Source organism: Lampris incognitus, chromosome 8 (genome assembly GCF_029633865.1).
Source record: "Lampris incognitus isolate fLamInc1 chromosome 8, fLamInc1.hap2, whole genome shotgun sequence".
Lineage (NCBI taxonomy): Eukaryota > Metazoa > Chordata > Actinopteri > Lampriformes > Lampridae > Lampris > Lampris incognitus.
This window is the reverse complement of record NC_079218.1, coordinates 19,512,826-19,540,266: the sequence shown is the minus strand read 5'-3', so window position 1 is coordinate 19,540,266 and position 27,441 is coordinate 19,512,826. Positions and strand designations below refer to the sequence as shown.

Below are 27,441 nucleotides of genomic sequence, written 5' to 3'. Positions count from 1 at the left end.
GATTCATTTCTTTTTCCCCCCCCCCCCCCCAAGTGCGAATGTTACCGAGTCAACTGTGAGTGATTTAAGACAGAGGAAATCATGTTTTGACAGATTTCCTGTCAACTCCATGCACGAAACACGGCGATCAACAGTGTTCTTGTAAACTTTTTTTTCGAATCATTTTCGATAACACCCGAGCATCACGAAGCGTCATCGCTCCTTCCACCTGAGGCTGTTACGTGTCTCCTTTAGCATGAGGCAGATGTCTCAATAAAACCAAACGGTGAGCCGTACCACTGCCCGATGTACTTTTAATGAGTTCTTCTTGCCCCCAGAATGATTTCTTTCGTATATTTGTCAACCACGGTTATTTCTGTCAGACCAGGTGTTTTAGAAAAGCATGCAAAGTGGACACGAAGACCAACATCAGGATTGTAAATTTTGACACGAATACATGCATTCCTTTTTATTCACAAAACCAGTCCAATTTTCTAAATGAATACAAAGATTGGTTATTTTGAAAAGCTGTAGCTACCCAGCAACATAACAAAACAAAAAAAACAAAAAAAAAATATATATATATCATAAAACAAAACCAACATAAAAAAAATGAAATCTTGTCTCAGTGCGTTCAGTAGGGTAGACTCAGAGCAAGTGCGGTCTCTTAGTGCTATTGCCCTGAGCAGCGTTGGCACATGCTCAGTAGGGCCACAGTAACATAAGGCTGCCAGTTTCACTGAAAAAAAAAAAGAAGAAAAGTTTGGAGATAGGATGGAGGAAAGGTGGCTCTGATAAAGTGATCGGGGATTACAGCGAGAACTCTGGCGGATAGCATCTTTATCCCAGTGACGAGTCTCTGAAATTCTGCCCAATGACACGACGTTTTCCCACATTCAGTTCAATCCAGAAGCTACGGTTTTCCGGTTTCGGAGCTATTCCTCGTGTTTCTCGTAGACGACCACCGATTTGTTTCCCCCCGGACTAAATAATCTCGGAACAGAGTGAATCAGAAAGTAGATGAGGGTTTAAGTAACGAAACGGTGAAGAATTACAATAGTGTTTTGCCATTAGCCACTAGTTTTAAAATATAGCTGTAAATTTACATTCTCTACACAAGTACTGTATCTTTCCACACGTGAACAACATTAACACCAAACACAGAAATTAGTTGATTGTCCACACTCAGTCCATCATTTCTGTTTGGCAATGAAAAGTTCCATGTTTAAGCGACAGAAAAAACCTGCTGGAAAAAGGACAAAAGGTACCAAAATGGAAACATATAAAAGGGAATGAAAGTTGCCATAGATGCTTTTCTTTATGCTTCATTTTTGGTTCAAGGAATAAGTAGGTGCATCCATTACCCGATTGATTATTATTACTTTTTTTTTTTGAAATTTTATTTTCATTTCTGTGTTGTTGTTGTTTTTTTTTTTCTTTGTATAATTTTATTTGTTGCTTGTTTGCTTATTAGCCAGTGTCTGTGCAGGAGACAATCCGAGAGTTGGCATTGCACTTGATGGCAGAGCTTTGGGTAGGGAGTGAGGGGGGTCAGTCCTACTGGAACCACCGGAACGCCGCTCCTGTAGGAAGCATCACCTTCTTGGAGAAACAGAGGACAGGGAGGGAGGGAGGGAGGGGGCAGCGGGGTGGGGTGCAGAGGTTGGGATCATTAATGACTGCAGATTTGAAAAAGAGAAAAAAACAAAGGCAACACATAGGCATTTTCACCTTTTTTTTCTCTATTGCATATTCATCATATAACAGTTGCATTGAAAAAGCACCATCACTTCATACACAGACAAAGTTAGCACACACATTAAGAAGTGTGTCTCATTACCTAGCGAGCCGTCTACATAGGCAGCGCCTTAAAGGATAATTCCGATTTTTTTTTAACAACCTCAATCTTATTTTTAGTTTTCCCGTCCTGCAAATCGGTTATGATACCTTTTTACTCACCGGCTTCATAGTGGAGATCCTGGATGTGACCCCTGACCTTCCAACTACAAATAAATGTCTAGTGTCTCAGACTGTGTACATGATTTCCCGTTACATATGACTTCTGACATGCACTAGTCGATGAGCACCACTACCTACGGTAAGTGAGATGATCTTTTTTTTTGGGGGGGGGGGTTTCTCGCCCTTTTTCTCCCTAGTTTTATCTGGCCAATTACCCCACTCTTCCAAGCTGTCCCGGTTGCTACTCCACCCCCTCTGCCGATCCAGGGAGGGCTGCAGACTACCACATGCCTCCCCCGATACGTGTGGAATCGCCAGCCGCTTCTTTTCACCTGACAGTGAGGAGTTTCGCCAGGGGGACGTAGCGCCTGGGAGGATCATGCTATTCCCCCCAGTTCTCCCTCCCTCCCGAACAGGCACCCCGACCGACTGACCAGAGGAGGTGCTAGAGCAGCGACCAGGACACGTACCCACATCTGGCTTCCCACCCGCAGACACTGCCAATTGTGTCTGTAGGGACGCCCAACCAAGCCAGAGGTAACACGGGGATTCAAACCGGTGATCCCCGTGTTTGTAGGCAACGGAACAGACCACTACGCTACCCAGACACCCAGGATGGTCATTTTTAAAAGTTGAACCAGGAAGTAGCTCCACAATGCGATCGACCATTGATAACATTGAAGATTTCAAGTAATAACCTTTTGACTTCCAAATATGCAGTTTAGGTAACTGTTCTCATTGAAACATGTCCGACACTTGCGTTCTGTGGCAGGACGCTGTTGTATAGCTGTGTCAAGCGGTGGTCCCATATCCAAAATCACATCAACGTAGCAGGTGAGTACAACGGTATCATAACCGATACGCATCGAGGCAAAAGCTATGAAAATAAGACCCATGTGGTAAAAAAAATGGAATTATCCTTTAAGTCCGACACAAAGGCTGTCTCATACCTTAAATATGCTGCCTACCAAAATGTCTTATTTTGGAAAGATTTTAAGACAGCATTAAATGCATCCTTTATTGATATGGCAATCCCACAATGCAATGCGAAGATGAGCTTTCTTAGAAAAAAAATCATTCAAGATGGAGGACCTTGGTGCAGCGCCAAGCGGCGAGCCTTTTGGTGTCTGACGGCAGCTTGTTGAAACTTGCATCTGTTTTGCTGTTCCTCCAAAATAATGGGCATTAAGCTGCCCATGAAAGTATATAGAACAGGATGTCCATGGCTAAAGGTCTGATGAAAGCTATAGTGATGCTCATGGCTTAGATCAATAATCAGTGATTATTATATCACCAATCAGTGACGTAACTGCTGTCGAACTCGAGTGTCTCAATACGCGGCCTCATGGGGTTTTATTTCGGTAAAAATGTTGCCCAGTTAGCTTCCTATGTAGGCAGTAGGGTGCAAGGCGACTCCCTAGGTACTGAGACACAGCGTGAGCATTGCCATTTCTGGTTCATTGCTATTCTTTTCCCCCTCCTTTCTAATTCCACTCTTTCTTCACCCCCCGCTTTTGTCCCCAATTGTGCTTGGCCAATTACCCCACTCTTCCGTGCCGTCTTGGTCGCTGCTCCACCCCCTCTGCTGATCCGGGGAGGGCTGTAGACTACCACATGCCTCCTCCGATACATGTGGAGTCGCCAGCCGCTTCTTTTCACCTGACAGTGAGGAGTTTCGCCAGGGGGACATAGCGCGTGGGAGGATCATGCTATTCCCCCTCCCCCACCTGAACAGGCACCCCGACCAAGCAGAGGAGGCGCTAGTGCAGCGACCAGGACACATACCCACATCCGGCTTCCCACCCGCAGACACGGCCAATTGTGTCTGTAGGGACGCCCGACCGAGCCGAAGGTAACATGGGGATTCGATCCGGCGATCCCCGTGTTGGTAGGCGACGGAATAGACCGCTACGTTATTCGGACGCCCGAATTCCACACTTTCTTGGTGGATTTGCGGTACGGGTGAAACATCTGCATGCTGCACTGTCCAGTCCATCCCAGCAAAGGGCTACGGCCCCGGCTTCACACAAAGGCCAATACGCCACATTTATTATTTAGTCACTGCACACATTGCCCTATCCACCATCGCACCACTCCATCCTCGTCGGTGACACTGCTCTCTGTTCCCCACCCTTCTCTCAGCGCGGTATCTCTGTGTCTGATTGCGCTAAGCAAGAGTGGCACACATGCATGCAGCTGCAGGGCTGAGCAGTGGCCTGCCAGTCAGGAGATAGAGGACCACTGAGGCTGCGTCCCTGGAGCTGTAGCACGGTTGGCGTCCTGCAAAGTGCAACTCGACTGCGGCACAGAATCTTAGCCAACTCTGCCTGGAGCGAGGATGGAGCCGCTCGGCAAACACTCTGTGCACCCACACACGCTCTCACACTCACCAATATGTATTCACGTACAGTCACACACCTCCACACACACTGACACGTTAACCAACACTTACAGTACACCCCCGAAATCGCACCAAACATTGAGAATGTTAAATCTAAAAATTCTCCTGCACCAGTGATTCAGATACACGTTGCCATCAATATTCAGTAACAGGGTGCAGCAGGAATCATGCACACTGAGTGTATAATAAGCAAAAACAAAAAAAACAAAACACACATACCATGTCGCCCTATACTTGTGGGGACCCCTCATTGACATTCATTCCCCAGCCCTTAACCATCATAACTACATGCCTTACCTTAACCCTTAACCCTAACCTTAATCTAATCCTAATTCTAACCTTAACCCTAAACCCAAATCCTAACCCTAAAATAGACTCTTTTCCTCAAGGGGACCCATACAATGTCCCCACAAGGTAGGTGGTTTCAGGTTTTTCTGTCCTAATGGGGACCAAATTTCCCCATTAGGATAGAAAACGTGGTACAAATACACACACACACACACACACACACACACACACACACACACACACACACATACACACATACACACACACACGCAAGTGCATACAAACCTACATATGTTGACTCAAGAGATATGGCTCCTCAAGAAGCTGTCAATACATATTTAGTCCAAATTCATATTCAAACTGATGAATGAAGAGCTTCAAAACTGAAACATAAATGTCGTATATCTTTGGTGGTTCAATGAAACGTTCCATTAATTAAATACTGACGCTTTACAGCAGGGCAGCCTTTGTACCATAAAGTGTAGAATCGGTTGTTATAAGCGGGGGAAGATAAGCCAATTGACCTCTAGCCTATTTGCCTGGTTTCTTATTCCCTAAATAAACAAGCCTTTTCACTTCATACTTAGAATTGAACCACGCAATACATGCTTAGTATCAATGGGTACCATTGTGAGACTGACCACATGCATAAAACGCCAACATAAATCAAGTTTTATTATGTATGCATTTCTTCCTACTGGTGGTCCTTTTATCCATAAACTAAGAAGTTAGTAGCCAACAAATCGATGGCGCCCTGTTGTGTCTTATCTTCAGGACCACATCCATCTCTGAGATTACCTTTTCTCCAGTCTTAGCCATTCAAAACAAATAAATAAATAAGTAATAGAAGCAACATCTGGCACCCATGAATGTGTAAGCCTCGGGTAAGGCTGGAATAACCACAATGTTAATTGTGGGAAGAGAAACAACACAGTTCTCAAAATCAGTCTGTCCATACAATTCTTTCTTGGGTGTCAGATTTTTAAGTCTATGTAAATGCAGCCATCATCTTTGTTTTGTCAATGGAAAAAAAAATAAAACGAGTATCATTAAGTGATAGATAAGTGATTGTGAAGTGGCCCTTCATAACCGCTGAATGGAAAGGATCACGAAAATAGAAACACCGGGTGTAAAGCGGCCAGGAAAAACAAATAAATAGGTGTTTTGCATCACTGACATGTGGGCTGAGACTGCCCAAAGCAACATGGGGGGAACGTCCCATTTCTTGCAGACTAGCCTCTTTGAGGAGTTAAGTCCATCCTAATATGCACCAGCCTTTCAGCGTGCTAGGTATTACTGATGCAAATCCGTAATGGAAGCTACTTTTTTTCGAGGTTGAAGTCAAGAAGTTAATTTTAGTCTCGAGGCCCCTCGCTGTGCATTCTGGTTTCCATAGGTCTCTCATTTACAGTTGTGGTGATGTTGATGGAGCGACACAGAAAACACACACAGACAGAATCAGTGACCAAAAGACAACCCCACATTACAATGGGAAGTAATAGTCTTTTTTTTCTCAATGAACGATCCTGCAAACCCCTTAAAAAACAGCTTAATAAAAACAATGATGACCTCCAGTTGACATGTGCGGGGGGGGGGCACCCCCTCCAGAAGTAAGTAAGTCACTGCCATTGTCCTTGCAGGACAAATGTACACATCTGAGCCAGGGCAGAGACATTCATACGCACTATCTGATGTGTTACAGTCTAAACACATGGATCCAGCGTCTACTCTGTCATCATATCTGTGTCATTGTCTGAGTGCCGTCTAAGGACAATATAGAGCTGATGTTATGTTGATGCTGAAGATACAAGAGCATTAGCCTCAATGTGTCACATCAATCGCCTTCCACCTCCGGGTCCTCCCTGTCGCATGAGGCCCTGCATCATAATGCCAAGTGTCAGTGGACAACGGCGGGATTTTAGGTCTTATAATGCCACTTTGTTGATTCGTACGGGTAACGGTGATCATACCCACGTCTCGGTATACAATGAAAAGTGTCCGTCTTTGAAGTCTGTGAGTCTGTCAGGCCCGCTTGGATGGCTGCCTGCTTTCTAGTCTGTCTCTCACTCCGTCTTCCTTCGCTAACTCCGTCCACCCTAACTTGGTTCTGTCTGCCGGGCAACTTGCCCAAAGATCCATGTGTCTCAGTGTAAGTCTGCATGCCTGTCAGTGTGCATGTGTCTCTGTTGTACCGACTGTCTGGTGTACGGTGTCGCGGAGAGAAGGGAAGGATCACGTGGCGATAGGTTATCCTTGTGTTCATTAATCGGACACTAGCAGTATTTCCCATATGGACGACACATCCCAGGCTTGTTTAAGACGTTCACTCCGTGTCTGTAGGCGTGCGGCCCGTGACACAACCATTGAACTCCATGACATCATGAACTTATGTGGTGTAAATATTTCAATGAACGAGCACGAAACCCGTAATCCGGGCCATTTATACAGCCACTTTGAATACAAGGCGCAGATTCAAACCCAGCCTGACCTGCAGTAACTACATCAATATTCAGATGGAGATATGAAAGAACAACCCGTCTCTCTCTCAGTAAGAAAGAAGCAACACTGAGACCACATGAGTGTATTCAGACACGCAGCGGCAAAGGACGCCCCCCCCCAACTAATTCTTTCAAATGTAGTGTTCCCAGAATAAATCCAGACATCTTCAGCCAGTGAGGTGTGAGGTAGAAAAGGCCGCAGCGTGCAAACTCCCCCTCGCTTGCCAATGTTATGCCCCTCTTTGAGCTGCCGTCCGCTTTCAGTGGAAACCTTCAACACCTTTAAAGTAAGCACGTAGCAGCTGGACTGCACTTGTATACCTAAACACATACACACACACGCACATGTAAAAGCAAAAAAGCTGTCGCACATAAAACCCAGAATTTTGTCGCAGGTTTAATCAGATTTGACAAACTGACCACAAGAGACATGTTAAATGAGACGGCACATTTCTTTAGACACCAGGTATTCGGATAAAGGTGTGTCAAGGTAACATGAAGTTCATAGAGGTCCGGACGGTTTACAGGTCCTGACGGCTGTCCGCTAACCCAGTGGCCCTGAATTTCGCAGCGTTTGAGAAGATGGAGCGTTGGCAACGTGTCTTTTCATACTGGCGTGCTTCACAGACGATATATATATAAAAAAAAAGGCTGAGCACCTTTTATTAATCTACTTAGTATTGACATTTGAAATTTACTGCTGTCTGTCTTCTCCACATTCTCCCCTGGCCCAGCAGATCCTCCATGAACCTCATCCGTCGACATTTATCTTGCGCTGATGACATCATACTCAGTGACAAGTCGGTCCGTGATGTATTTCCTGATCTAATCCCCTTTTAAACACATTGACTTTCAAACAAAGCCATATGAGACCTGCCAAGTGTTTGAGAACAAAGAAAAGAAATAGAAAATATTGCCCTGCCATTATCACTTTGTAGTGACAAAAACAGGTTGTATAGTTACGAAAAAAAACACAAAAAACCCCCCACAGGCTCATTCTTCATACTGAAAAGGGGCCATGGACCTTTTTTCTGGCAGAGCCCCCATTAACAGTAGTACTGTATCGTTAGACAGGCCATGAACATGAGGCAAGGTCAAAACTATCACGTTTGGTTTCAGAAGACCGTATATCGCTTTACTGAAACACTGATAGATAATCAGCAGCTAGAGTAAATTTAAAAAAAAAATTACCCGACTGAATAAAGAATTTGTGCAATGCAATTAAGAAATCTATAATTAACAAAATCAATGATCATCAAGCAATTATACACATTAGAGAAAATTAAAAGCTTGCCAAGTTTATGGTACCCTGGGGTTCTCTCTGTGGCATATGAGGTGGCATTTGGCAAAATCAGCAGACATTTATGTCATCGGCAGCATGACCTATATCAACAACAGCATTCATGAATATTTAAGACCTCTCAGGTTTGGCATCGCTGATGTGGATGACTGGTGTTGGGCCAGCTACCATGTGATTGTAAATTGAAATTAAGTTCCCCTCTATGAGGCAGATTAAAAAGAATCTAATCGCTCACATGAGAGGCTGGCAAGTGTCAATGTGTTTGGGCGAAGTACTGTTTCAGCTGAGGGATCGGTGCCATCTCCGCTAATCAGTTTGCTACGGTATATAGTATGCATTGCGTTACACTGGATCATAACACGTTGATTGGCCCTGCCCTGAGTCATCAGTTTCATCTTCTTCATCGGAGAAAGTAATGTCTCTCTTGGCGAGAAGTCCAGCCTCTGAAGAGAGCCATCAGTCCTCGATCAACAAGGTGGAAACTTCAGCCACAACCGCCTCTGAGAGATGTTTACCAATGTGTGTGTGTGTGCACACACGTGTGTCAGATAAATGTGTTTTAGTGGTTTTGGTTAGTCATGCTGCTCAGGGACACTTCAGTGAAGATGCACACTGCTAATGCATGGGGGTTGAACAGGTGACCTCTCAGACGTCAACTGACCTCGACAACCTTGAAGTCAAGCTGTCGCCTTCAGTTGCCGTCAAAACGGAGACAAAAACAAAGCGACGTGGCAGTTTCGAGTGTAAAACTCCTGTTTCTGCAAACAAGTCCACAGGAGGCCAGTGGCTTGCCTGTTGTTTCGTGTCAAATGTGAAACTGACTTGGACATAAATCAGTTTACAGTATCATGTAACGTCACATTGCTTCCATAATGTAGGTCACGAATGTGTCTCTAGCTTTAAGCGGGGTGTTGGCTTTACAGACGGAGTCACACGACGGTTCTCCGAACGGCAATCGTGGAGGGCCAGTTAGGCAAGCGGGCGTGCCGTGGGAGAGAAGGACAGCGGCAGGAGACGGGGGCGCCTACGCCACACTGACACCTGGTGCTCCAGATGACAGCCTCGTGGACAGATGGAGTTTGTTGCGCGCACATACACACACCCTAATACCCCCCCCCCCACACACACACACACCTCCGTGGCTAATCATCCTGCACTTCTTGAGTGTACGATGACCCATACAGACAAATAAAAGGGCCCCAATTGATTCTTACACACGGCACAATCGAATCGAACCAAATGCGGAAAAAGTAAAGACAGTCTTGTGCGTGAACCACTGAACATAGCAGCATTGCCAGCCAGTCAGAAAATTTGGGGTGGGTGGTACGGAGAGTGTAGAGGATAGATTAAAGAGACCCCACAGTGCATGCCTGCCATGCATATATACTCTACTCTCTCCTCGCCACCTGTCATGTCCCTTGTGCAAGTCTCACTCTACCAAGAAAGCCCCTCTGCACCACGCTCCTCACAAGGAACCACCCCTGCAAAGTGCAGTGGAGTGCACGATGGATTGATTTCACGGGCAGACAGGGACGTTTAAGCGTTTAGAAAATGTAAATGTTTTATGAAATTGTTGCATTTTCCGTTGAGAAATAGAGGGTATTCCCTTTTCCCGTGGATTTCCTCTCATATGCTCTTACATTGACTTAAAGGATTACTCTGCCATTTTACCAACCCAGGTCTTGAATCTGTAGTTTTTTGCCATTGTGTATATCAGTTATGATATCGTTTTACTCACCGGCGACACTGTCAAGATTTTGGATACAGGACTGCCGCAGGACACAGTCTTGCAATGGCATCTTACAAGGCAATGGAACACGAGTGTGAGACCTTTTCCAACAAGTCCAGTCTCGGGCTCCATTAAGTGATACTTTCGATATCAACAGTAAATCAGACGACTCCCTGTAATACGAGAGGATCGCTTGTACTGCTGATTCATATTGAGAATCAACCCCGCAAACAGTCGCCCTAAACGAGAGACGGGCATTGCCTTCACTTTCAGCCCATTGTTGACATTATCCGGCCTAAAGATGCCCCACACACACACACACACACACACACACACACACACACACACACAAAACCGTGGCTAAACCACTCACGCAACTCACAAGTTGAGAACACTGTCTTTATTGTAGTCATTTGATTTACTGTTAATATGAAAAACACCTCTTAGTGCAGCTTCGACTCAATTATCTAAACCACGCACGTATTTAGATGCGTAAACAAAAGTGCTTAAGTTAGATGTTAAAACGTTATTATCCGAAATGTCCAATATTATCAATGGTCGATCGCATGGCTGAGCATCCTGGTTCAACCTGCAGGAATGACTAGCCTGCACTTCCTATAGGTAGTGCTACTCATCAAATAACTACCCAGCCAGCGCAGTCCAGAATGGTAGATAATGGGAAATCATGTACACAGTCTAAGTGAGATGCAGGGGTTTTGCTGTTGTTTAAAGGACAGGTTTAGGGCCTGTTTTCATTTGCCCCATAAAATGCTGTTGTAAAGCTCTGTCTAGCGCTGGCCTCATGTCCAAAACCTCTAAAATTAAGTTGGTGAACACAATAATACCGTAACCGATATGTACGATGCCAAAAGCTGTGAAAATAAGACCCAAGTTGTAAAAAACAGAATTGTCCCTTAATATTCTCAATTATCTTTTTCAAACTCTAGCCTTTAGATATTAAATGTAGACAACGTTACAAGCCCAAGTCTGATTTCTCTACTTTCTGACCTTAGGAGAGAGCCGTTTGTGTCCACAAATACTAAAATGTCCACAGGAATACCACATTTTAATCCTTAAATTAAATGTTACCCCCATTCAACTGTTTACCACAGAGCTTTTTTTGTAAGGTACTACACTTTTTATACCAAAACCCAGTGAGCTTACCTTACAGGACAATATAAAGGGTGGTACAATGAACAAGTGCACTTCACCATGACCAAATAACAACACACCACCAACACACACCCTTTGCCAGCCCCTTCTTACCTCCAGAGCAGCAGACGGCTTCTTCTTCAGCTCCTCACATTTGCGGAACTTGCAGATCTGGTGGCCCGTCTTGCGATTTCGGCAACTGCTGCACTGCTCGCAATTAATCCGCCGTCTGCAAGGCGGGCACATGCCGCAACGTTTCCGCTTCTTTTTACCGGAGCTGATAGCTGAGGCCAGCTCGCTCTGCGCCGGATACTCGCCCAGGCCGGCCATGTGCAGCGCGCTGTCCGCCAGGAACACTCCAGCCGGTGTCATGATGAAAAGCCCCGGGTTAAAGGGGAAGCCGCCTCCTACTCCATATGGGAAGTCGACAGGACCACCTACGGCATCCGTGACAGACGTACCCTCCAAGTCGCTAGCCCCCGAGCCTGCGTCTCCGCCGCCAACTCCCACTCCCATGCCCCCAGGCAGAAGCATGTGCTCCATACCGGCCCGCTTTAACAGTGCTGCCGCCTGGGCAAAATGCAGCAGGCCATTCTGTCCCTCCAGAACCTGCTCTAGGGTCCGGTCCAACTTGGCTGCAGTCAGTGCTGAGACAGTGGGCTGGGGCTGCGGGGGCGGCTGAGGCTTAGCCGAGTGGCCCTTAGTTTCACTGCTGCGTGTGTGTCCATTGGTGGTGGCAGAGGAGGCTGCCGTGTACTGGGAGAGGGTGCGGGAGTTCTTAAGGCTCTTACTGAGGGGCTCACTGATGATCCCACTGCGGTTTCTTCGCTCTATAACAGGAGAGTCCTCTTTGCAGTTACTCTGCTCCAGGTCCTCTGTCCGGCTCCCCTCTGACAGTCCGCTAGACATGGTCCAGAGCGTACGTGCCTGGGTTGGGGGTGAGGGTGGAAAGGGGACAGGGGTGAAGCAAAGAGGGGGAGCAAAGGCCTTTTCTCCGTCCGCCCTGCGGCCTGGTGAGAGTGGCGCCTCACCTCAGTGGACTAATCAGCCAGCCGACTACAGGCAGGCCGCAGAGCCTCGTGCCCGCACTAAAGCAACTCAGCCCTTATCCACATTGTTCCATTGGCAGTCTAGAAACTTAACACGGGGAGAGAAGAGAAAGAATTGTAAATAGGTGATCCAGTGTAACTCCTGTAAAGCATATAGCATCCAACACTAACTCCACCAAAACACAGACACACTCAGGATCTTCTTATTTCTTGTTTATTTTGTCCTAAGACGGCTAAATAAATGTGACAGCTACGCTGAAATATGTCACCTCCAAGGACCAGATGACTGCTATGCAACAGCAGATTTCATGTCAACATTAGAAAACCTGATGAATGCCGTCATTTATATACCTCACATACTGATCCATAACATGGCAATTATGTGTTGTTACTTGGTAAATACAAATATAAAAAATTATTAAATCAATTAGCCAATAATGTAAAGAAATCTTAAAATATGATGACGTATAAGTTTTGGCAACTGTAGTAAACTTTAACTACTGTAACTGTCCATAATAATAATGAGAATATTGTTTGGGCTGAATAATGCATAACGGTCTTAATCTATTATGTATTAAGATTCAGAAATACATTGAACCGTCTTTCTTTTATCATAATACATACTATAAACTCAGGTTGCTCTGTGCATAGAGGCGGGTGTGTGGTGTTACTGAACGTGCATGTGTCTTTCTGTCTGTGTGTCTGTCTGCCTGTCTTTGTGGGTGCCTGATCAGGGGAGAAAAAAAGGATTAAATAATTATTCCTTTTAATTGCTCAAAAAATGTTACTGAAGTACAGTAGAGTACAGTAAGTTGGCCAAACAGGCACCACATCACAACAGGAAATACTTAAATTATATATTAAAATTACATATATAACATAAAAAAAACTATCGTATCAATATTTTAATACTGTTGAGGCCACACGAGTATACATGCGCGCACACACACACATTTTGACACATCTCCCTGTCTGCATGTGCACTGAATGTGTTTCACTGGTGTCCCATATGAGATGTTAAGCGAGAAAGAACATCTTTGTTCTTTGAAGGAGATTAAGGAGACATGGCTCGTACTTGGCTGGTGCTATACCTCGGTTTAACAAAGTAAGTGATGCTTGGATCAAAGAGAGAAACCGATCATCGGGAAAATCCGTTTTATTGTAATCCGACACAGCCTTTCTCTCTTAGCATTATTGTATTCAGCTTTACTTGGGACTGGGCCAATAAAGCAACAACATAAGGTACACATATATCTGTGTCCACAAACATGACAAACACAATAAAAGCACCGTCTTTTCTGGGGATGACTTTCCAACAGTGCAATTAGCGAGGTGGTCAAAGGTGGTGTCTATTTCTTCTATTTATCTATTTAACATCACACGAGATGCTGTCCCATTGTCATATCATCCAAATATCTTGCATTCCACACTCAAAGTTTCAACAGTGCCGAGATATTCCTAATTTTCCATCATTTATATAATTAACGGTTTGGTTTGTCATCCTTGCATGAATGGTGGTAGTGAACCATGTGTGGGTGGCTGGTTATTTTTGAAAATGTTGAATAAATGACAATTATTATTCTCTCACACCATAAATGCAGTTTTCTTACATCATTGAGGGTATTGCAGGCAACTTTGGTTAAGTTGTCATTCTCCCTAAACAAAGTGGTGTGATATATGGATTTGCAGCCCCTACACATGAAGACATACATGACTGGGAAAAGGCGGGGGGACACAAGCCCCCCTGGAGCGTCCCTCATTCTTCCCTCAGCCGAGCAAAATTCTTTTAGAAGGTAATTACAGGGTGATGGAACGCTTCATTAAAGGCCACCGTTTACAAAGAAATACTCTGATAATCTACATTAAAAAGTTATTAATTGAAGGCTATTTACAATTCATTCTTATCTGTGGCTCATTCAACTACATCAGTGCATCTTTAGTCAAAGTCAAATATCATAATCAACAATAACATTTCGTGCACAGATATATGCTGCTTCGGTACATGCAATACTCACATGGGTAATAAACCTTTATGGATGATAACAGCATGCAACATGATGTGTGCAGCAGGCGAAGTATTTATGTGGAAAAGTCAATGTATCGTGTAAGAGGCGGCCTAGATCTCTCTTTCGTAACTTATAGTTGATATCAATCATGTTGAAATAAAGTTAGAATGGGGACTGCGATGGATTCATGAAAAGTGAACGGCTTTATCAACCGGCCATGCTCTCCGCCTTGAATACGAGGATCTTGTGGAGGTGTTCTGTGCTAAATCCATACATCCTACCATGGTTTGAACTCATTGTTGTGTGGTCACAAAACTGCACATAGCATGAGATTGGCCAGGTTAAATTTTACTTTCAAGTGCAGCGTGTTATTCTTGAACACTATTGAATACCACATTTCACTCATCTGTATTTCTATTTAATGTCCCAAATGCTGGAGGTCTTCAGTGCATATCGTGACAAACTTTGTTTCCTTAAAAATTCTCAGCTGACAGAATAACTTGAGTGAATTTTACTCCACCTGAGTTTGATTTAAAGAAACGCCCCATTTCAGAGATTGCAAATTATTTTCAGACCACCGAGTTAGGATTAAAGGGTTTCTGATTTGCATTTGGGGAGTGACATTGTGAGTCGATACTCACCTGTTGCTTGCTGGACCTTTATCAGAGTCTAGGAAAGCTTTACTGTAGTCAATAACCCAAAAGTCAGCGTCGAGGAGGTGGATTATCCACTGACAACAGTGGGACCATTTTGCAGCAAGCAGTCACATGATCATGCTTGTTGATATCATTTTGTTCAGTCCCTCTACTTTATAAGCACACTGGGTACCAATTGCCACTGTTTGTGCTCAAATTATTTGCCAGCTTATTAGTCATAAAGCTCAAGCTTAAGGCGTAATATAACTGGCCAAAGTCATAGATCAAATCTCTTCTTGTTGGACAACTCTTTGAGGAAGTGATAGTTTAGTAGGCTAGTGGGAGGCTGCCCACTAAGCATAAATGCGTGCAAACACTTTGGCTCAACGTCAGATGCCTGTGACTGGCCATCTATGAAAAGGAAAACCGTGCCACTATTCTCCTGACCTGTCCGTGTTCACAAACAAGCCTACCACCTCCCACAGAAAAGCTGAGGAAATGGCCGGGCCAGTCCTTATAAGGGAAACAAAGGGAAGGGGAGGGGAAGAGGATGGGGTGGGGTGGGGTAAGGGGGGGGTGTCTGTGCAGTATGTGGAAATTGGAAGGCCAGAATTAGTGGGAGGTAAAGCTTCAAAGGCAAGCGCACAGCCCCCACATTCTCACCAGCTCAGGGGGATGTGGCGCCAGCGAACCACAGCCAGCCCCCGAGTCCCTCAGCCCATAGTTTCAGTTTCTCCCTTTCCCGAGACTGACCAGAGTCCGGTTTCTCAAAAGCATCTTAACACTAACTTCATCTTTGTTCTGTTGTAGGTAAACCTTACAGACACACACATGGGAAGTCATTGCCTACTGACAAACAAGGACTGTTGCAGTGTTGTGGATGACAAGGTCTTTAAAATGACACATCCTGGATTTGAATGGTTTGAAAAACAAGGAAGTTATGGCTTACTGAATTTTGCTGTGTTGTGACAAAAGTTTGTAAAAAGAGAGCCATTCATAAATTTAAGTGTCACACTTCCTCAATGGACTTCAACAGTAGCCATGCGCTTATAAAAGCAAATTCAGGTCATTCACATTGTGCCTTCTGAGGCATGTTGACATCATGGCTGTTTTTTTGTGTTTGTTTTTTGTTTTTTTGAAAAAAACTCAGTTTTGATTGACTCAAGGATAGCTGTCAAATTTGTTAAGAAAAAAAATAAAACCGAACAGCTCAAACTGATTGATCTTGAAATTAATGGGCAACAAGATTTGAGCATTCCATTGAAGCCACTGGCAAACTATCAATAACAATATTGATTGGGGGGGGTTCCTTCATAAAGACCAAGCTACAGTCATAATGACAGCCCACGAAAACCGTAGTTTCAGAAAATAACATCCATCAGCCCTGATGTTACAGTTTAGCCAGGAAACCATTATCCACTGACCACAGCAACATGTGAACCGCCAGTGACACTCTCCCACGACTAGCTAAAAAAATCCATACAAAGTTACAAGGGCAGTAGCTACACGTATGCAGGGGGAAAGCCTAATCTTTCAAAATAAAGGGACGTGTTGTCATTTCTGTTAAAGCGGAAAAATAATGACCTTGAGGCAGCTGACTATGGTGCAATATGGTCAATGGGTGTTAACATCCTCACCGCTGCGTGTCAAGCCCCACGACACCCATGACAATACTGCAAATACACACTGACCTTCACTCATTATTGTTTAGATATTATTAATGATATCAAGATAAGACATTAAAATATTAATAAATGTGATATGTACAGTGGTATGGTTTTGAGTTGTATCTTATTTTAAAAGACAACCTGAAAAGTGTCGCCTTGAACAATTTTTAGTCTTTGCAAAACTTAGTGTTGGAATCGAGCCAGACACATGATCATCAAAAATCAGCCAAAAACTGTGGCTTATAAACATTAATTAAATCATGTTTTGCATTCAGACCAAAGTTCACATCACACATAAATTTACCGACCAGGAAAGATTGCGAGCTTACTAATATCACCAAAATATTCTCCTTTTTTTTTAAAAATGTTGACTCAATAATGAGGGTCTTTTTTATGCTCAGAAAGATCCCAAACTGCACCTAAATATCTGTCACAGATAATTAAATAGTCGGAATGTTAGTCGCCAACAGGATGATCTGGAACTGATACGTACAAGGCTAGCTGATCTGGAAGAGGCCACACACATTCAGATTCATGTTTTTCATGTTTATAGGCTTTGCTCAAACTTGCTATAAGGATTGGCAAATAGTTGATCTTCTAGATTGTTTTTCTGACAGAGTGGGAAACTTTCCCAGACAGCCAAAGTATTAACAGGCAGTAGCCAAGGCTGATGTGCCACAACATATGCATGCTGTGTAGCACAATGCAATCAATGAAATCAGGAGCACCAGTTTAAACATTCACTCACTCCCTCCCCCCAACGTGTGAGCATATGTGTCCTCCATCCTACTGACCAATCACTCATAGTCTGGTCATCGCTATGTAACCTGAGCTTGGTAGAGTCTTTCTGTCACTAATCGGTTTCTTCCTGCCAGTGTCAAAGCGGTAGCTCTTCTGATCTGTCCCCCTTCCTCCATATCAGTCCAATTTCCCTGTCCCTTTATTACATTATTCAAAGTATATATACTGCCATACTGCTCTCCGTTAGACCACATCCTTTTCTATTTTTGTCTTCACATGCATGTTTATTTATTCTTGTGAGAAGCAACATACTGGAGACTTGACACTTTACCCCTTATTAGAACATTGCACCTCTCTAGATAACGTGAACTGGCCTGATGGGGTCACTATAATTAAAGGTCAAATATGAAAACATCTAAAGGCCATGTTTCATAAACCTTGCGCCATAGCAACATGAAATCGTGTGTAAATACCCGACTATCCTAGTCATTCTATAGGGGCTTTACTATTCTTTTCTTTTTTGGTTGTTTTTATTTTTAGCCAGTATACATCAAACTAGCCACGCATGATTACTGAGTTCCAGTATAGATCAGTATCCAAACAGTCCTGGTGATCAATACGCCCTGACAACTATGTGTGTAAAGCCATTTTCAAATCGACCAACAGACTGCTGCAGATCACAGAACATGGGGGTGCAGTCTGAGCTGGTCCATGGTGTGGACCAGTATCCAAACCTGCTCCATAAATCAGTGGGATCTCACCCTGGTTTATTCTGCAATGGCACCTCAGTAACAGGTATACATTCTCTTCAGGCACCATAGACTATACATATTTTTTTGCATTTGGATCCTTTGTTTTGTGCAGTCATTGTGGATCAAATCGAAATATTTAAAAATGTGTCTTTTTTTTTAACAATAGTTTTTGTCACTTTGTAGAAAACAATTCTATTATCCAAAGGGACTGTTTGATGACTTGAGTTTTTCTGTGTGAGTAACGGTTTAGGGTCACAAAATATCGACTAGAGTCGAGTGGAATATCATCATAATCTTAATATGCTTGAAACTGTATTTTGTTATGCCATAATACTCCAGAATTATAGTTCAGTTGAGACCTTTATTGTATAACTTGTGTATTTGCAGGGCACCACTGCAAATGAGAGCTATGCTATCAATTGGTCTTCCCCTGATTGAATAAAGGCTATCCATCTATCTAATGTGCCGCTTTCAAATCCCAACCTGTATAGTGGAATCAGCTAAGTAATGTCAGCTGACCAAATGGAAATTTGTGAGTATGACTTCATATCGGCTAAGGTTGAGTCCATGATGTCACAGCAGAGGCAGGTCAGCTGGGGCTGAGCTTGCGGTTCTGCACTGAGATTTGAGATTTATGGACCATATCATCTGAAAATAGATGACTGAATGTCCAGAAATGTAGTACACATGCTATATTAGCCTGAAATAGTCACATTTTATGTTAAATTGTGATTGTTTTCCTTTTTATCTCATACGTGGATTTGGGTTTCTACAAGTATTATATCAACGCTCATTCGCAATGTCAAAAACATTTCCTAAAAATGGCAAAGTAAAAACTTTTTTTTCGCATTTCGTGGCCATATTAACATTAAATTTAGTGCAGGATTAGGCAGCTAAGGCAACTTTGGGACAATCCCTTTAAATGTGGAAGGATTTCACAGTCTTGCCCAAGAACACTTTGGCAGGACAGATCCCAGCTGTCAGTGGGCTTGAAATTAGATCTTTTAATTAAAGGCTGGTCCACCAGCTAACCTACGCCTAACCTAAGACCCGCTTAAGCATTTTGTTGAAAAACAGTTAATTTTCCTAAAGGTCTTCTATTTTACCAACCTGCATAAAATATGCGCCATAGTGTTAAGGGGGCTTTCACACCTACCTACCTCGTTTGATCCAGGCTGTCTGACTTTTCAGTTTGAGCTGAACCAAAATTACAGGTGTGAAACCTTCCCAGTACTACTGTCTGGACGAAGAGAGGTGGTCCCGATCCGGATCAAACTAACCATAGTTCGGTTCATTTTAGTGTGAATCCCCCCCCCCCCGGACTTTCAGACCAATTACTGGAAGTTCCGGCAGGCTATCTGCAGAACCAAAAAAAGGAAAAATGATCCGGTCCGACGACGTTATAAAAAGTCAGCTGGTAAAAAAAAAATAAATAAAACTCACCAAAATGCTGACACTTTATAGGTATTTTCAGAGAGGATGAGGGAGAGAGAGAGGATACGAGAGGACGTGAGAGCAGTGCCGCCTGAATATTATTACAGTGGCAGCGATATGAATCTATTCGTTCATTTTCTCCATTAATTCAAACGGCGATAGATAGCTACCCACCGAATTGACGACACGCTGACGTCAGACGCACGCCTGGTGATGACGACAGGACGTAGGCGTGTCGTCTAAAGTTCTTTAGAGCGCTCGAGTAATTGCGATGTGAAACCAAAACTAACCGGATCAAATGTATACGTAACAAAAACACGAACCTTGGTTACGACCTTGGTTCGAACTTTCAAGTGTGTAAACGCCCCATAAAAAGATCTGGATTTTATTTTCCCCCGGGTACAACATGGCTGCTGGGAGGCAACACATTTGCAATAATCCATAACCTACAATAATGTAAACTACTAATAAAACACGTTAGTCCCTAGCAAACGGGTCTGATCCTTTAGCCGAGCGGTTAGTGATGTCGCCTTGTGGTGCAGTACACCTCGTATCGAATCCCGTACCGGGCAAGAAAATAACCGGTTACAATAACATTGTTTTAATGCTTTAAGAAAGATAGCCAAACCATCATAGTGACATCTCAACAATTAGAATCAAATCTATTGAAAGTATAAAGTCTATATTTGAATCTGGTTGACCCAGTGGTATCTGGTGCATAACCTCTCAGCTCAAACGCCAAAATGATGTAGGGTGGTAGAAAAGTAACCCAGCGTGGTTTCCAGCGTGCAATAAAAGTGAATAAAATGCTGCCTTTACTCTATCTCAAACCTTCATCTCACATTTCATGCTAACTCCCTTGAAGGACGCTGCACTTTAATCCACCACTAATTGTCGTAATGATACAAAGATGAGTGCTTCTAAAGATGTAGCTGTCACAATACCAATAAAAGAACATCGTTATCTCTGAATCCCGCTGTTGTTGACATGCAGAATTAATCTCTGAACATTCCTGATTCCTCAAAGCTTTTGAAGCCCTAATAGCACTGAATCTTTGAATTGTCATCATTATCGTTAGTATTACCCAATTACTTTCTCAGTTGACCAATTTTAAACAACCTGTTACACTTGTGAGATTTATATGCTTGGACATTTTTGAACCGTGGTGCTACTAAAAAAAAACGTTTATAACATAATAATTACTTAAATTGTTGAATGGCTGGATGGATGGATGGATGGATGGATGGAGGGTTGGATGGATAGATGGATGGAAGGTTGGATGAGAGGAAGTATGGGAGTTGTAGGCTATACATTTAACCATCTACAGTTCACTGCTCACACCATTTATCTATCCTTTATGTCTGAACAACCTGCAGACTATTTTCTAAATGGGAATTTAATACCCTATACAGGGGTATATCTTTACAAAATAGCCTGATACTAAAGCGTAATAACCAACAATAGCTTAATTTACTTGCATAGTGCACCTTTGGCCACAGGGGCTGTGTGTATGCAGTGATAGGAGCAACCCAACATTGCTACCTGTAGCCTATAACTATGACGAATTTGTTGGGGTTTTTTTTTTAATCAAATAAACTGTCGCGAATTAAACTTGCAAAATTCAATCAACTAAATCATTGCCCTATTTGAACTGATTTCCCTTGTATCCTCACTTCGAGAGATCAAATTAGACTGACTTTATCATTGGGCAATTGGCCAGAATCCAATCAATAGACACTGTCACTGTCACCGTCCATATTCGTCTGACATGCGGCTCGGTTGGAAATAACTCTTGAACAACTTTCCGTCACATCATCACACACCCCGAGTGCAGGTGCTGGGCGGTCGGAGCCAGCTTCCAAATGGTGGGGAGAGAAAAAAGTATTCCTTAATAGCCAGCGTTATGAAGGTCGGTGCGCAACCCCCCCCCCCCCCAAAAAAAAACAACCGTGGAGTCCACTTCATCTCACGAGATGTGGCTAGTTAATGCATGAAGTCGAGTGATGCATGACACAAATGCAATGCCCCCCCCCCCACATACACACATAAACAGTCTGCGGACTCTTTCACTTGTCTGTGCCACATTCCCCATTCCTCCCACCTCCCATCGCCGAATCACACAACACAGCCGTGCACAGAGCCTCCACGCGCACAGTCACGGTGGAAGTTTAAAGCTGCGGGAGGCGATAATTAGGCTGAGGCTTCATCCATTGTCCGTGACCTGATGCGTCCAGCCCTTCGCCAATCGGGAAATGGGGCTACATAAAGTTGGAACAGAAAACCCAACATGCACATGCTCTTTCAATTATTCCTGCAAACCCACGGCACGCATGGACCTCTCTGGGCACACACACACACACACACACACACATATATATATATATATATATATATATAGGCGACTGCGATTGCGGGGATCGTTGTCAGTGGGGTGAAAAAAAGCTCGAACCTGCGAACTTTCAATAAATGTCATGAAAAATATAACCCTACGAAGCAAATTTAAAAAAAAAAGAAAGATATGAAATTACGGATTTGTGCATGTGTGTGTGAAATCGTTGGTCACCTCAACACGAACAGGAAACCAGCGGCCAGTGTCTTTTGTCTTTAACGGGTGCGATTTAAGCCTATTAATGCGATGTGGCGGCTGCGTGGGGCAGTACAGCAGAACATCACAATATTCATAATAAAAAAAAGTTTGAGATACACAGAGGGCAACAGAGAGAAGTCTCACCATCTGCGGTCGTCATAGCCTCCCCAATGAAAGCATCACCGGACTCAAACGCAAAGTGGCATGTAATTTCTCTCATTTACCGAAAGCGTCAAGTCAGACGCGCACGTCATTCACAGCTGATTCACTCTTCCTTCAAATGTGTCACCCCGCAAAAAACACACACAGGCACACCATTTTAAGCTAATAACGCGGCTCGCGACACTGTCGGCGAACACGGCCGGGCACGCGACGACTTCTAGAATAACAAAAGAAAAGAGTGTCACGGCGAAATGACACAACATACCGCTTCTTCACACAAGTGCGGCCGGTCCGGAGACACCATTAGCCCGCTCACGCGCCGCAGCGCTCCCAATACAAGAAGAAATTACATATATGTATTTCCGTATGTTTTTTTCTTTCTTTTTTTTTTAGCAGCACAAAATACCTTTTGTCTAGACCCACCGATCTAAGACCGCGGTATCTGCGGTGCCAGCGTATAGTCTGAAGCCGCACATTTCGAGGGTATACAGCAGAGCCATTCTCTCGTTCGCCCCAGATAACTTGATCCTATAAGAAGATGACATCCCAACTTTCAGCAGACTTCAACAAAGTATGATTTCCCCCCCACCTCCCTCCCCCTCCCTTCCATGTATCTGCATATTTGCAAACACGGACCCATTTTATTCGCACCTACCAAAGCAGATCCAAGCAGAGGGGAGGGCTCCCACAGTCCGAGCGGTCCGTCTCTAAGCCTACCGCACAGAATGGTGACAAGAAGAAAGGGGGAGAGAGAGAGAGAGAGAGAGAAAAAAAGCTTATTCCCCAAAAGCTAAATCCCTAGAGTGCTCGCCCGGTAAATAACAAGTGGAGAAATTCACCATGAATTATTGAAAAACGTACTTTCTCAGAAGCTGAACGCGTGGGTTCCCCAGCTTCTCGATCCGAGCAATCCCACCTCTACATCCCCGCTCGCAGAGAGGAACATGCAAACACATTTCATAGATTTTTGGAGCTTCGCGGAAAAACCGAACTGGACTTTCCGCGGCGAAAACGTCTCGCGTAAAACCAACTCCATTGTACTTGGAGGCGTCCCGTTTATCGGATGTGGGGAGACGGCGACGATGACATGTGCGTTGGCAGTGAGGGGCAAATGCAGTTGTCTGATATTACATCTTTAACCGATGAGGTTATGCCATGAAATGCAGCGGAATCGCCGTGGCTTCCAACAATACAAGCGGTAGCAGTCTCTCTCTCTCTCTCTCTCGCTCGCTCTCTCGCTCTCTCTCGCTCTCGCTCGCTCTCCCACCCCCTCCCCGAGCACAAGTTTATATTCATCCATACCGCGTTAAGATTCAACTTTCTTACGACACATGCATGCTCTACGGGGATCTCTGCACGCTTAGGCGCTAGCTCGCCAATAGAGCCATTTAAAATAACCGCAAATGCAGATGAATCGCGGCCACTGAAGAGAGCAACGTGGGCATGAGAGCGGAGTGTTATCGCCTATCAAAAGCTGTGTCTTTTTTCTCTCTCAATAAAAGTTGGCATCACCGTCGTCCCTAAATATCTACGACCCTATATGTGGTATCGATTCTACAGAACGGTCAAATTTACTTGATTGTTACCCATTTTTTTTTAATTATTATAAGTTCAATGACAGCGACCTACGTGTAAGAATTTAGCAATTTGTTGTTTTTTACTCCGTTAAATGGTGCGGGGGGTGGGGTGGGGGACCAGTCGGCGTCATGAGGAGCGGTCAGTGTGTGATTATGCGTGATGGCTTTCGGAGCGCCGCTCCTCCTTTGCGCTCAGCCCAGGAGTCCACTCCACCTCTTTCGACTGTCCTGTCTGCTTGGCAGGCGGCCAACCCAAGTGTGTGGAAATGACACCGCCAGGGCGGCAGAGATTTTCCTTCATTTCTCTCCTTCCCGATCGCAGACTGGCTGACATTGGCTAGAAAGTGGAGCAGCTCGTCAGGGACAATCAATGCGAATCGATCGAGCCGCGCCGGCTGAAGCTCCGAGCTGGAAAATATCGCGGCAGCTCGGGAGAGAGAGAGAGGGGGGGGGGGGGGGAGAGGTGTACTATTCACCTCCATGCAAACAAAATGCCCCTGCCCTCGTAAACATAACACTCACTTAGTAAATCATATGGCCACCAAATGCGCCACTTGTTACGGCTTTCTCGGATATTTCACAGGCCGCGCCAATTTTCGGCGGAGGACTGAAGTAGAAAATAAAAGCGGCAACATTAACGAGCCGGAGGAGGCACCGCCACCGACATGCGGAGAGATCCATTTGAATGTAGTTTTAATGCCTGCTAATGCTTTCTGCATGCCAACAACACGCACACACAAAAAGTAGTTTTGTGGTTAGAAAACAGGCAGTGTTGGGAGGCGATATACGACCGACACCCATTCGCGTGGCATTTTTAGCTGAACTCTTAATTAATTGGGTAATCCCCGCACTACTCTGTGCCTCATAATGAAAACCCACCACGTCTCATAAAAATGTGAACTTAATCAAGCCCCCTTTCTTCCCTTCCACACATGCATGGCTTTAATTGTTAAAAAAGAAAAAAACTCAACATATATGGTTGCCAAAATGGATTAAGTACATGTTGAGTGGATATTTACATCGCCTATATATCCTTTTTTGCCCCCCCCCCCAACTTTCAGCAGTCTACGTATCTATCCTGACCTGACCCATCTGGAAAGAGAGGTATTAAAGTTCCTTAGAATAAACGTCGTCATTCAGAGTGGCTATGAAATGTAGTCCCTACTCGCCACATTGTGCTCTCCGGACATAAAACCTGTCACGTTTATTCACATTTATGAGCTCTTTATCTATCAAGCTATCTTATCTGTTTATTTTGGCGGAGTCTCTCAGAGGTTGAAGAGCTTAATCAGGCTCCACGCGAGGTAATTTACACGATGTGTGTTTGCATCCATGCCTCACTCAGATTCGTTTTGCAAATAAAAGCTCAAAGGGTTTGGCACCGGCGTTTTTCTGTCAGACCGCATGTAGACAGCTTGTCAATCCCAACCCTCCTCACTCTGACACTACTTTTCTGCTGCTGCTGCTGCTGCTGCTGCTGCTGCTGCTGCAAAAAGAAATATCATCAGCAGGGCTTAGAGAAGCGTCCTTTAAAAGGGTTACTCTCACTGCTGTTGTGAATGTGAGTGTGGTGGTATATATATATATATATATATATATATAGAGAGAGAGAGAGAGAGAGAGAGAGAGAGAGAGAGAGAGAGAGAGAGAGAGAGAGAGAGAGAGAGAGAGAGAGCGAGCGCGAGAGCGCTGTGTGTGTGTGTGTGTGTGTTGTTTACCAGGTTTTTCTATCCAAATGGAGATCAAATGTCCCCATTAGGATAGAAAAACGTGAAATCACCTACCTTGTGGGGACATTTTATGGGTCCCGATGAGGAAAACGGTCTATTTTAGGATAAGGACTTGGGTTTAGGGTTAAGGTTAGGATTAGGATTGGGTTAGGGTAAGGGTTAAGGTTAGGCATGTAGCTATGATGTTAAGGTTAGGGTTAAGGACTAGGGAACAAATGTAGTCAATGGGAAGTCCCCACAAGTATAGGGTAACGTGTTGTGTGTGTGTGTGCGCGTGCGTGCGTGTGTTTACAGGGTGGGGAGGGCCTTTAATACTAACAAAACCACTAATTTTATGCAGATCAAACGCTTTGTCAGAGCAAGGTCTGTTTTTTTCATTTGTTTTTCCCCTCCGTCCCAGATGAGTGGCGGTGCATCACATGGCAACATGACTAGAAAGGCTGTGCTGTCACCAGGAAGGATTCTGTAGTCATTTACAGTAAATCTCTGTAATTGAGAAATTACCTGAAAGTCCTAATGATGTTGTCCCCACCCGATATCTGGTATCCCATGCATGTGGAAATAAGCTAAGAATAATTTGCCATTCCCATTTGACTTTGGTCTGGTTAGATTTATTGTAAGCATTATGAGTACATTGCATCATACCGTCAGTATTTATCATTTGGACAGTGCACCGTTATGCCAGTAAGAATATAAATGAGGATGTGTGGCTTGATGTAAACTTCTTCTCAACTCTCTGCATTAGAGCTGAGTCCTGCATAATGTAGAACGTATTCAACAGTCAGGGGCGTGAGGTGCTGGTGACCGGAGGGGCTGAGGTTTGAGCCAAACCTGGAGCAAAGTGCATCACTACATCAGGCACTAGTGACAACTGTTAAAATTGGCTTTAGGCAGTTGCATAGGTGAAGCAGGATGTGACAACGCGTTTGATAAAGCTTGGCATTGGGGCCTGAGTACATGTCTTTTCAGTGGCTTTGTCTACCAATGCTCACCTGTCATTTATCCAAAATCGCAAAGCGGGCTGCTTCCAAATTCCAGCACCAGAGCCCTTCCTCGTTTGATGCAACAAGTGTAAAATATCACCAAGTGCCGCTCACACAGTATAACTGAGAAGGCAGGTAGCTACTGACGTTCTGTGCCGTGCTTGCAGAGTCTGTATGTAGCGCTGTTACATGAAAAAGAGGTTATAGGTATGAAGGACAGGGTCTTTACTTGAGTTGCAGCAGTAGCCTAACCACAGTGTGAGAAAGAGAGAGACACTCGGCACGTTTTGCATGACAAACCCATGCAGATTAGAAACTATTAGGCAATAAAAAAATGTGTTATTTATATTTCAAAACTTTTTTTTGCAGTTTATTTTTGAAGATGCTTATTGTTCTCCAGCTAGAGAAACATCTTAACCATATCTGACAATGTGATTGGTGGAGCTCTGACAGCAGCCTTACATGATGATAGCATAAGTGGAATAAAGGGAAATGTCGGGAAATGTTAAAACTAATTTCTCTAGAAATTAAACTGCATGATGTTTCTAGAGGCATCGTCCTCTAACTACAACCTCGGCAAACATTTTTGACATCCTTTTTATACGTACCACAGCACTTCAGTCGTGTGCCATGGAGGCTCATGTAGATGCAGGTTTTCCTTCTGACCGAAAACTACGCCAGCTGACGTCACTTGCTGACACACCTCAGACCAGATAAAAGAGGACTAATCAGTGAGATCCACTGGCGAGGTGTTGGGTTAGAGCGAAAACGTGCATACGCACGGCCCTCCAGTCACATAGATCCTGTTTCCT

At 44.1% G+C, this 27,441-nt stretch overlaps 1 protein-coding gene across 3 annotated transcripts; it reads right to left on the bottom strand.

Annotated features, from left to right (window-relative positions):
* Positions 1-335: 335 nt before the first annotated feature.
* On the bottom strand, positions 336-23,261 carry cxxc5a (CXXC finger protein 5a). Of its 3 annotated transcripts, none has more exons than XM_056285036.1 (4): positions 23,201-23,261; positions 22,995-23,052; positions 11,421-12,443; positions 336-1,581 (listed from the first exon to the last, which is right to left on the bottom strand). In XM_056285036.1, exons 3-4 carry the CDS (start codon positions 12,213-12,215, stop codon positions 1,537-1,539), a joined length of 840 nt encoding a protein of 279 aa, XP_056141011.1. In that variant the 5' UTR covers positions 12,216-12,443; positions 22,995-23,052; positions 23,201-23,261; the 3' UTR covers positions 336-1,536. The 3 variants fall into 3 exon arrangements, with proteins under 3 accessions (XP_056141011.1, XP_056141012.1, XP_056141014.1); XM_056285039.1 differs by having other exon boundaries at positions 338-1,578; XM_056285037.1 differs by lacking the exons at positions 22,995-23,052; positions 23,201-23,261 and adding an exon at positions 22,746-22,838.
* Between the last annotated feature and the right edge of the window lie 4,180 nt (positions 23,262-27,441).